The following is a 10,976-nucleotide window of genomic DNA, read 5'->3' on the forward strand; positions in this document are numbered from 1 at the left end:
GATGCAATGGTACATTTCAAAACTATTAAGAAATGAGTATAATTGTGATGGATGTGTTACTTAGTTCATTGTAAGCATTTCACATTGTATATCAAAGCAGCACCCTGAACCCCATAAATGCATCAATGTACAAAGTTATGATTTAATAAAAAAAATTTTTAAAAGAAAAGAGACACGTAGGACAAGGGAGAACCATTAGCCAAACTGAAACCAGCAATCATGATAAGAGGGCAATAGCCTGAGGTTTGTGTTTCCACATTCTGGAAAGGAAGAGCCAATAATTTAAAAAATAGTTTTTAGTAGTTAAGAAACACATGGAATTTATTGAAGCTGTCATTAGTACAGAGGCAGATTTCTGTATCTGGCTTCTTTAAAATGAGGGTTCTAAGAGAACGCAAGTATTGATTGCCTTCTGTGTACCAGGGATTGCCTGCTTTCATTAATAACAAAGCATTTTTGTAAAAATAAATCACAGTCTATCCTCATAAGCTTTTCTTCTTGGCTCAGATGTTGGAGTCTGGTGTCACAGGGCTATAATGAAGATGAGAATCTGGAAAAGATAAAGAAATTGAGAGATGAGCTCTGAGATCAAGGAGGTGGCAGGAGTGATAGCTTGAACTGGGCAATCAGACTCCAAGATATTATCTCTGTGGCCTGGTAACAGTGGGTGTTCAGTAAAGATCTGTGAATTGAATAAATGGCCCTCACCTTCCTCCACAGTTTCATCACCCACTAACTTGATCTAGCCATCATCTGCCCTTTTTTTAAATCCCCATTCCCTAAACTTAATGGAATAGCCACCTTCTCACTCCTAGCACTGGTCCCTGACCAACAATGGCTTCCCTCCCTGTGCACTCTACGATTTCTGGCTGGACTCTGCTTACACAGTCTGTGATCCATGGTGGAGAGGATTTTGCCCACTTTCAAGTCCAACTACCCATTTTCATCCTCAGCCCTAAAATCTGTATTCTCAGCTCCTAATCAGCTCTAGGCTTGATCCCCGTAGGCCTGGGCTGGGTTTACAGTCACCTGAAAGCTACTGGAAGTAGGACCTCTCCCAGGAAAGCTAAGGGTCCCTAACTGATTCAGAGGATCAGTTTACCTGGAGAGGACTGCAGTGACTGCTCCCTCCTCCTCTTGCACAGCACACACACAAGGATTCCAGTGAGGAGGAAGATCACACCCAGGAGGGACACAATTGGCACTATAGATGATGTACCAGCTTTTGGACCAGCACTTTCTTCCAGCTGCTTCTGGTTCTCCCCAGTCTTGTGCCCAGCTCCAAATCTGAGGCCCACAGTGAGGGGGGTGGTTTCACTGGGATGAGGGAGCTCTTTGTCCAAGGACAGTGATCCTGGTGGAAGGGTGGGGTGCTGGGTAGATTGCAGAGTGGAAGGCACGAGGGTCTGGCCAGGGGTGCCTATGTTTGAAGGCTCAGGAAGCTGGGTTCTGGGGGGAGGTAAATGCTTCTGGTGTCTCAGAGGCCCCATGTGAGCATGTCCACATTCTGGAAAGGAAAGAAATAAGGAATCAGGACTATCAAAGGAGAAAATAAAGAAGAAAATAGAGGTGAGAAACAGTATATCATTAACTCGCCCATCACAGGGGTCATGGCTGACACCCCATAACAAAAAACAGATTAACAAGAGAAAAACATAAGAAATGTAATCAAAGTTTTACAAGACAGAATCCTTCAGAAATGAAGACCCAATGACCCAAGGAAAACTATTTTTATATTTAGGTTCAATGAAGAAAGGACAGTTGTGTAGATGTGTAATTGGATTTGAAAAAAAAAAAAAGGGAACAGCAAAGCCTATGTATTCAAATTCATCTTGGCCCTCAGGATAGGGCAGGACCCCTCTGGAATGAGGGTCTTATGACCTATTTCGAAGTGAGGTAGCTCAGAGTATTCCTTTATGACTAGCTCACACAGAAAGATAACAAGGGCTCTGAGTGAGCTTCTGCAATTTTCTGAATTGCCAAGGTGCCATATTTTGGAATGTCATGTTCTGAGCTCCAAAAGAAGGAAGAGCAATGGGTCAGGAAGAACATCAAAGGGACAGCTGAAGGCCAGGAGAGGAAGGCAGTAACAGAGGGGAAAAGTAGGGGACACAGAAGTGACTAAACCACAAAATGCAACCACTGAGACAAGTGAGTGTTCTGAACTGAGAAGTGAGGAGAGGAGCATTGGAATCCTGGCTGTGCTACACATTAGCTGTGTGACCTTGCCCCTTGTTTCCCACTTCTCTGGGACTCCTGTCTTTCAGCTGTAAAATGAGGATAATTTTAGTACCAAGAGTCAGGGGAGCTGGGGGATTTAATGAAATTACATAGGCCTAGGCAGTGTGAAGGGCAGAATGGGCACCACTGGTGCTATACAAGACAACTGTAACTACAGTGTGGAAGAACAATTATAAAAGTTGTATATTTATTTTAGGACAAAAATACAACCAGCACATCAAACTTGTGACTTCAAAGATATTATTGCTTAGGATAAGCTGCTGTTTAAGTTTTTCTGTTGTTTGTTTATTTTTAAGACAGAATCTCACTATATTGCCCTGGTAGAGTCCCATGGTATCACAGCTCACAGCAACCTCAAACTCTTGGGGTTTAAGCAATTCTCTTGTCTCAGTCTCCCAAGTAGCTGGGACTGCAGGCACCCGCCATAATGTCTGGCTATTTTTTGGTTGTAGTTGTCATTGTTTGGCAGGCCTGGGCTGGATTCAAACCCACCAGCTCCAGGGCTGATGCTACAGGCGTGGAGCCTCCTATATAAGTTTTCCAATACTTGTTTGTGTACACTTAAGCTTTATTCATTTCATTGTACACAAATTTTACCTCAAAAGAAGCAGTAAGAAATTGAACTCTACTAGATACATATATGCACGCTAAAACATTTTGGTATGAAGTACAATGATGCCTGTAACTGCTTTGAAAGGCATCAAAAAATAAGGTGATTGACGACAGAAGGATACATAGAGGCTCCATGATGAATGTGGATTAAATCAAATATAGTAAAATGCTGTAAAATCAACATTGTAAAACATAAAATATCTCCATTTTATTATATAAATATGTAAAAATATGTATATAAAATTGTGTAGAATTTAGGTAGTAGGTATACGGATGTTCATTGCATAATTCTTTCAACTTTTGGTTATGTCTAAATTTTCATAATTAAATATTGGAAAACAAAAATAGTGCCTTGATTTCAAGAAAAAATATTAAGTAAATAATGGCCTGACTGCTAGGCTCAACCCACATATCACACTCCCAATACATAACTCCACCTGGGCCCAGGTAGCCCAGCCTCTGTCCCCAACCCCAGGTGGCCTCCTCCTGGTCCCAGCTGCCTAGGAGACCCTGGCAGTGCCTGGCTCCACACTTAACTGTGCAGCAAAAATCATGAAAGTGGTGGTGAATGATGTTTGACCAACAGGATCTTAAATGAAATTACTTTGGTCAGGATCATTCTAGGAATGTGTGAAGTCATGGGGGAAAGAGCCAAGGCAAAGAAAACCTCTCACCTTGGAGATCAAAGCAGCTCATCAATTCTTGAACCCACTGGTCTTTGCTGCCCCCACACACACTCCGGTAAGGTAGCTGGAACCTGCAGAGAAAAGACCTGGTCTAAGGTGTGGCTCCTCCTCCTCTTCCCCAGCAATTTCCTCATTCCTAAGACACACAAAGTCACTACCAAGAAAAGCCACTTCTGCTAGAACTAGGAAATTCCCAGGGAGGTGGAACAAAGAAATTAAGATGCAAACAGAACCCCAAAGTGGGTAGGTCTACCCGAAAGTTCTTCAGGTTTGACCAAGGAGGGTCCTGGAGGCAACCTGACAGGATCTGCTCTTGCAGGTACAGGTGAGATTACCTGACATAATTCGGACATCGGTGGTAGCCTTTCAGATGTTTTCGGAGGTGACCCACGAATTGAAACGATGGGGAGGAGTCAGAAGAAATAATTGTATCACAGTGACAATTTCCAGTGATACTGCCCTCATTGCCATCACCTGAGCAGAAAAGGAGTGGTCAGCATAGGTTGTCAGGCCAAGGGCCTCTCCCCTGCTGTTACTTAGCCTCCAATCGCCTGCCCCACTGCGGCCTCTCCCCTAGGCCCCAGGGTCTGACTGCCAGGCTCAACCCACACGTCACACTCACAATACATCCATAATCCCACCTGGGCTCAGGTGTCCCAGCCTCTGTCCCCAACCCCAGGCGGCTTGCCTTCTCCTTGTCCCACCTGCCTAGGGGACCCAGGCAGCGCCTGGTTCCACACTTAACTCCGCGGCTGTACTGTCCTCTCCCCACATCCATTCTTGTGGCCTGGGACTCCGGGATCTGGGTCTCCAGCTCCCTAGACTCATTACCTGGCAGAATCAGCTGAGCCAGCAGAAGCACGAGAGACCAGCGTCCCCAGCCGTGGCACATCTCGGGGCTCGGCAGAGTTTGGGGGAATTGGCGCTGCCTCCTCCAGTCTGACACCTACACAGGCTCCAGAGTGTCACGTCCCGCTGATTTCTCAAAGTCGCTTCCTTTCCCCCGCGCCCGCCTGAGATTCTGAAGGAGACAAGTCCGGGCTGGGCAGGGAGCGCGAGGCGGCGGCGCCCTTCTTTCCCGCACTCGCGCCGTCGGGAACCGACCCTGCGGTCAGTACAGCCGAGCGCTCCCTGTGCCAGCCTCCGGCCGCGGCGGCGCCAGCAGAGGGGAACCCCCCGGAGGCGGAGCTCCCTAGACCTGCGCCCCCGCGCCTGGACTGGAGCCTCAGGCGAGGGGGCAGCCAGGAATGTTTGTAGAAACTGAAAGAAAACTCAGGATGCGGGGCGAGGCGGGGCGAGGCGGGACGAGGCAGGTGGGCCAGTGGCGGGACAAGTTGATTCGGTTGGTTCGGTTGACAGCTCCCTCCGCCTGCCCAGGTCAGCTTGCGGACCAGTGAAATGGGATGAGCCATCAGCCCCGCCTCTTTCAAGATGCTTTCATTTCCAAGGCTCTAGTCACATGGCCTGAGAGTCACCACGTCTGACCGAAGCCCAGCTCGCTCTGTCCAGAGCAGCCACCAGCTGACGCCCCGAGGCCATGGGGGCGTGGCCACCCGAGGAGCAGGCAGTGGGCTCGGGCAGCCCTGACGTCATGACCGAACCCCTCTACCCTCCCCCGAGGTATTTACCTTCGAAAAGTGGTGGCGGCTGCAGGTACCGGAGGACTGGGGCGGCGGGGCTCATTGCCAAGCCCATGGATCGGGGAATGCCGTCACTCCTCTTCCCATACCCCCACCGGAGGATTCCAAATTCTTCCTTCCTCACCAAATCCTTCCCAATAGGATTAGCCACCCTCATCTCTATTCATCTCTATTTTTAATTTAAACCCCACTTTTGAGAGTCTCGTCCCTGAATACTTATCTGCAATTCTAATTGCCCACTTTCAAGTCCAGCTACCCATTTTCATCCTCAGCCCTAAAATCTCTATTCTCAGTTCCTAACACTCATCCATAGATCCCACCCTAAGTGACCCTCAAACCCTCTCTCCCCCAATTTGTGACCCAGCCTCAAACTCTCTCACCACTACCCTATCCCTCACCATATATCTCTCCCTCTGTTTAGTCTGGGCCCACGCCTTGTGCCCATGAAGACATGGAGTTTGTGTCTGGATACCGAGATGAGTTCCTTGATTTTGCTGCCCTCCTCTTTGGCTGGTTCAGAAAGTTTGTGGCAGAGCGAGGGGCTGTAGGGGCCAGCCTTGAGGGCCACTGGCGACCACTGGAGGCTCAGATCAGGAGGCTGCCCCAGGACCCTGCCCTCTGGGTGCTCCATGTCTTGCCCAACCGTAGTGTGGGCATCAGCCTGGGGCAAGGGACAGAGCCAGGCCCTGGAGCAGGCCTAGGGGCTGCCCGGCTCCTGGGAGATGAGCCTCCACTCCACCTGCGAGACCTGAGCCCCTATGTCAGCTTTGTCAGCCTAGAGGATGGGGAAGAAGGAGAGGAGGAGGTGGAAGAGGAAGAGAATGGAGTAGAGGAGTGTGCAGGCTCAGAGAAGGTGGAACCAGAGGAAGGTGGTGAGCCAAACCCTACCAGTAAAGAGTCCCCAGAGGAAGCAAACCCTCCAGAGGAGCCAGAGGAGGCTGAGCAGGAGGCAGGAGGTGGTGAGGACGGCTGCAGAGAGGACAGAGTGGAGGATGAAGCAGGACTGGAGAAGAGGAAGGGACGGAGAAGTGGTAAGACCCCAGGACTGGCCCTGCTTTACCCTGCCCAGCCCTATTCTCCTCCTCTTCAACTCAGAAAGCCCTCCCCAGCCACTCAGAACCCACCTTAGATTCATACATTCTCAAGAAAAAACAAAGTTCTGATGGGGCCTACATTTCTGCATGGCAGCACATTCTGGAACTAAGTAGAAGCTGTCCCCTATAGATCGATCATGCCCTCTCTACCCATCTCTAATCACTGAAGTTACTTGCCTGGCCCCTGTAGGCATATCTGAGTTTGGAGCCCCTCTCCTGCTACACTCCTCGCCCTATCTTTTCCCTCTTTCCCCAGAGGCTGCGCCTTTGCACCTTTCCTGCCTCTTACTGGTGACAGATGAGCATGGCACCATCTTGGGCATTGATCTGCTAATGGATGGAACTCAAGGGACTGTCTCCCGGGGATCAGGGACTGACAACTTGGCTTCTCGGGCTTATGCTCTCCTCTGCCACAGCATGGCCTGCCCCATGGGCTCTGGGGACCCCCGAAAACCCCGACAACTTACTGTGGGAGATGCCCAGCTGCATCGGTACAGAGATCTGGTATCTGAGGGTGGGGAGTCTGGAGGCCTGGACTCCTAAACCTTCCAACCTGATGCCATTTCTACCCTTATTCAGACAGCTGGAGAGCCTGGTCCCAAGACTGGGTGTGAAGTTAGCCAAGACCCCAATGCGGACATGGGGTCCCCGGCCAGGCTTCACTTTTGCTTCCCTTCGGGCTCGAACCTGCCATGTTTGTCACAGGCATAGCTTTGAAGTGAAGCTGACACCTTGGTGAGCAGCCTGCAAAGTTGGAGGGAGAAGAAGACCCCAACAGACTAACAAACAGAAAAAAAGCAGGCTGGTGGGGCCTAGCACACAAAATGGGGGGGCAAGGAAGGAGTTGAGAAGACAGGGAGGAAACAACAAACAGGCTATTACAGCTGAGTGTAGTGACTGACACCTATAATCTCAGCTCTTTGAGAAACTGAGGCAGGATGATTGCTTGAGCCCAGGAATTTGAGGTTGCAGTGAGGTATGATCACACCACTGCACTCTAAAAGTGAGATTCAGTCTCAAAAAAGAAAAGAAAAAACAAACAGGCTGTTACAAGCAGTTAGAGGGTATAAGACAAACAGACCAAATGGCATATGGGCAGCTTGCCAGACAGATGGACAGCAGACAGGACCTACAGAGATTAACACTTGGTGCCCACCATCCCATGTCCCCAGCCCCCAGTGCAGTGCTGTCTTGTACTGTGGAGAAGCTTGTCTCCGGGCTGACTGGCGACGGTGCCCAGATGATGTGAGCCACCGATTTTGGTGCCCAAGGCTTGCAACCTTCATGGACCGGGCAGGGGAACTAGCATCCTTGCCTTTTACCTACACTGCAGGTACTATAAGGAGATCAGAGTGGTTGGGGCCCTGGGTGCCTGAGGCTGCAGTCTAGACCCTGGAATAAAGACTGGGGGCTGGATGGTGGAGACAGGGTCTTTGAAGCTGATGACTGTGTTGCCTGGGGCCCTGAGAGAGATTGGGGGCTTGGGAGATAGGGATTCAAATGCTTGCTCCCCAACTCCACCACTAACTGGCAGTGTAATCTTAAACAATTACTTTACTTTTGGGGGTCTCAGTTTCCTCATCTGTAAAAGAGGGATTCTAACAAATGTAAGTACTTATGAAACTGTTACAAGGATTATGTGGGCTTGGTGTGTGGTCCATTGTGCACCCTCAGAGATGTTATTTCCACCTCTGACTGCAACCAGACTCAATCCAGGATCCTTGGGGAGGGGTCCTAAACACTAGGCCTCATCTCCTCCCCTCCTCCTTCTTCAGAGGTGACCAGTGAAACCTTTAACAAGGAAGCCTTCCTGGCCTCTCGGGGCCTCACTCGTGGCTACTGGACCCAGCTCAGCATGCTGATTCCAGGCCCTAGCACCCCCAGGCATCCCCGGGGCAACATGCCATCCTTCGGCCATCTTCTCAGCGGTGCGTTGGGCCTCTCTTCAGGCCTGGGCCCCGCAGCCTAGAGGACTAGGGAGGAAAAGCTGTCTGGGTCTCAGATTAGCCTTCCACATACAAACTGAGTGCCTACGCATTCCACCAGGGCCATTCCCCAGCCCTCAAAAGGGTCACCCCTGCTGACCCCACCCAGGACCCCCCACCCTAGACAAACTCCCTTTCTCTAGCTGGAGCTTCAGGCTGTCTCTCAGGTAATACAGGTCCTTTGGAAGGAAGAGGGGAATGGGTCACGTGGGATCGCCCTGACCCAGGGCCCCTCTGCTTCCTTTCAATCTCTCAGGAGATCCCTATCAGCTTCTCCAGGGAGAAGGGCCTGCCCTGATGCCTCCTGTGCCCCTAGACCCACCCAGAAGCCTCTTTGGTGAGCCAGAGGGGCCCTGTGGGAAACTAGGGGGAGGGACAGGGATTTGAGAGCCAAAAGCCTGGTTAGCTGAGAAAAAGAGTCTTTTGGACTAAAGGGGCTCAGGGTCTAGGCCTAGTGCCAGGTCCTCTAGTAACCCACACCCGCCCCCCCCCCAGGCTCATGGCAGGACTACTACACATGGCGTGGCCTCAGCTTGGACTCCCCCATGGCTGTGCTTCTCACCTATCCACTTACTGTGTACTATGTCATCACCCACCTGGTGCCTCAGTCCTGTAAGGAGAGCTGAGCAGGGTGGGGAAGGGTGCAGGGGCAAAATGGGGAGTTAGGGAAGACAGCCTCTTTAAAGAACTGGCTTCTCACCCAGTCCCTGAGCTCAACATCCAGAACAAACAGTCGCTGAAAATACACGTAGTAGAGGCTGGGAAGGAGTTTGACCTTGTCATGGTGTTTTGGGTAAGTCTCCCCTGGCCTAAGAGTTGGGAATTTTGGTGTGGGGATGGACATGAGGTGAGATCCAGATCTGTCCTTCCCTCTTGTCCTTCAGGAGCTCTTGGTCCTGCTCCCCCATGTGGCCCTGGAACTGCAGTTTGTGGGTGATGGCCTGCCTCCTGAGAGTGATCAGCAGCATTTTACCCTGCAGAGGGTAAGAGCTGAGAGGGGCCCAGCTCTCCAGCCCTGGTCCCTCTAGTGGTCTCCTGACACCACCCCCTCCCCTGTCTTGGTTGGTGCATCCTCCAGTACTCTGACTTTCAGTGGCTTCCCCATCCCACTATTGGCCCCTCAGGATGGCCCGGAGGTGTCTGTCCGTTCAGGTTCTGGCACATCAGCTCGTCTCAACTCTGGTACTAAGGAGAAGGGGGGCCGCAGGGACCTGCAGATTAAGGTATCTGCAAGGCCCTACCACCTACTCCAGGGGCCCAAGCCTGACCTGGTTATTGGTAAGAACCTAGGGCTCAAGGGTAGGCTCGGGGAGTTAGGAGAGAAACAGACCGTGGGAGCCAGCTTCTCCCTCCTCTCTGTCCCTAGGATTTAACTCCGGCTTTGGTCTCAAGGACATTTGGCTGAGCTCTCTGCCCCGGTTACAGGTGGGAGGTTACTTCTCTCAGCACCAGCCCATCCCCTCTCCTAGCTTTTTCTGAAAGTCTCTGGGGTGTCCTTTGCCCCAGACCCAGGGAGCAGGGAGCATGCATCCCTCCTCTTGCCCGCCCTGTGTCTGCCCGGTGTCTCTCCTCCAGCCCAGTCTGTCCTGGGGCCTAGGTTCCAGCACTGTGTGCCCTCCTGGTTGCTTGAGATGGACCTGGTGCAGGGAGCCAACCGTCTCTGAGGCCCTGTGCCCCTCACCCCGCAGTCCCTCAGGGTGCCGGCCTTCTTCACCGAGAGCAGCGAGTACGGCTGTGTGATGGACGACCAGACCATGGCGGTGGCCACTGGAGGGGGCACCAGCCCTCCTCAACCCAACCCCTTCCGCTCTCCCTTTCGCCTTAGAGCGGCAGACAACTGCATGCCCTGGTAAGGGCCCGCGACCCTCCCTGTTTCCTTCCTGACCCTTAGCTCCACTGAATCTGAAAAGGCCCACCTCTGCCCTGGTCTCTGCTGCCCTGGACCCTCCTCCGCTCAGCCCACACCTGCCTTCTCCGCCCCCATTCTCACCACCCCAGCACACCCCTCTTTAGATCCTGCTTACAAAATCTCCCCAGCTCCTGGTCCTACCCCAGAAAAAAGTGTGGATATCTTCTAGCTGGCCAAACCCTACGTCTAGCCCCACCTCCGGGAACCAGGGTTGGGGGTCCTCAAGCCCCGCCCCTGGGAATCTCGACCCCACCCCCCCGACCACCCACGTCTCCCCCAGGTACTGCAATGCCTTTATCTTCCACTTGGTCTACAAGCCTCCGCAGGGCAGCGGGGGCCGTCCAGCCCCAGGCCCAGCGCCCCCTGCCCCAACTCCTGCCGCTCCTCCCGCTCCCACCCGAAGGCGCCGAGGGGAAAAGAAACCCGGGCGGGGGACCCGCCGGCGGAGATGAGCTCTGGAAATGTGACAGTTCGTCTCCTTCCCCAAACCCCTCGGAAAGGAAAACATGCAAACACACTATGGCTGAGAGGGAGGATTGGTAGACAGAACCCGAAAGGTAAATAAAGTTACTTGTTTGAAAACACTGAGTCATTGACCCTTTGACTGGGTCATCAGACTGGGAAAGGAGAGAGGATTTAGACATGACATATCCCTCATTCCCTTTCCCTCCCTCTTAAGGCTGTCGTCCCTTATGTATCTCAGAGCCAGGGATCCAACTTGGTAATCCCAAACCTCTCCTAATATATAGGTCAATAAATCATTTTCCAGCCCCAGTAATCCTCAGGGACCTGCCCAACTTCCCTAAGGA

General features: G+C 51.8%; 2 protein-coding genes across 3 annotated transcripts; one reads left to right on the plus strand and one right to left on the minus strand.

The window, feature by feature from the left end:
• Positions 1 to 125: 125 nt before the first annotated feature.
• LOC100962679 (C-X-C motif chemokine 16) lies at positions 126 to 4,891 on the minus strand. The gene is made up of 5 exons (XM_012805991.2): positions 4,371 to 4,891; positions 3,875 to 4,013; positions 3,528 to 3,610; positions 1,103 to 1,507; positions 126 to 550 (listed from the first exon to the last, which is right to left on the minus strand). The coding sequence occupies exons 1-5, from the start codon at positions 4,429 to 4,431 to the stop codon at positions 504 to 506; spliced, it is 735 nt and encodes a 244-aa protein (XP_012661445.1). The 5' UTR covers positions 4,432 to 4,891; the 3' UTR covers positions 126 to 503.
• Positions 4,892 to 5,036: 145 nt separating this feature from the next.
• Positions 5,037 to 10,749, plus strand: ZMYND15 (zinc finger MYND-type containing 15). Of its 2 annotated transcripts, none has more exons than XM_023514058.1 (14): positions 5,037 to 5,159; positions 5,601 to 6,210; positions 6,530 to 6,764; positions 6,853 to 7,008; positions 7,446 to 7,606; positions 8,049 to 8,201; positions 8,515 to 8,595; positions 8,754 to 8,870; positions 8,963 to 9,051; positions 9,143 to 9,241; positions 9,383 to 9,536; positions 9,625 to 9,683; positions 9,947 to 10,107; positions 10,448 to 10,749. In XM_023514058.1, the coding sequence occupies exons 2-14, from the start codon at positions 5,631 to 5,633 to the stop codon at positions 10,617 to 10,619; spliced, it is 2,217 nt and encodes a 738-aa protein (XP_023369826.1). In that variant the 5' UTR covers positions 5,037 to 5,159; positions 5,601 to 5,630; the 3' UTR covers positions 10,620 to 10,749. The 2 variants fall into 2 exon arrangements, with proteins under 2 accessions (XP_023369826.1, XP_012661415.1); XM_012805961.2 differs by lacking the exon at positions 5,037 to 5,159 and adding an exon at positions 5,163 to 5,192.
• Positions 10,750 to 10,976: the final 227 nt, after the last annotated feature.

The sequence above is a fragment of the Otolemur garnettii genome, unplaced genomic scaffold (assembly GCF_000181295.1).
Source record: "Otolemur garnettii isolate 467f Iridium unplaced genomic scaffold, OtoGar3 scaffold00046, whole genome shotgun sequence".
NCBI lineage: Eukaryota > Metazoa > Chordata > Mammalia > Primates > Galagidae > Otolemur > Otolemur garnettii.

Bases quoted from the DNA above. Each gene is read 5' to 3' on its own strand.
- LOC100962679 (XM_012805991.2), bottom strand. From the start codon at position 4,431: ATGTGCCACGGCTGGGGACGCTGGTCTCTCGTGCTTCTGCTGGCTCAG. The intron at 3,611-3,874 runs GTAATCTCACCT...TTTTCTCTGCAG, and splicing joins CGATGTCCGAATTATGTCAG to GTTCCAGCTACCTTACCGGA. The intron at 551-1,102 runs GTAAACTGATCC...TATCTTTTCCAG, and splicing joins GTCACTGCAGTCCTCTCCAG to ATTCTCATCTTCATTATAGC.
- ZMYND15 (XM_023514058.1), top strand. From the start codon at position 5,631: ATGGAGTTTGTGTCTGGATACCGAGATGAGTTCCTTGATTTTGCTGCC. The intron at 9,052-9,142 runs GTAAGTCTCCCC...CTTGTCCTTCAG, and splicing joins ACCTTGTCATGGTGTTTTGG to GAGCTCTTGGTCCTGCTCCC. The intron at 9,684-9,946 runs GTGGGAGGTTAC...CTCACCCCGCAG, and splicing joins GCTCTCTGCCCCGGTTACAG to TCCCTCAGGGTGCCGGCCTT.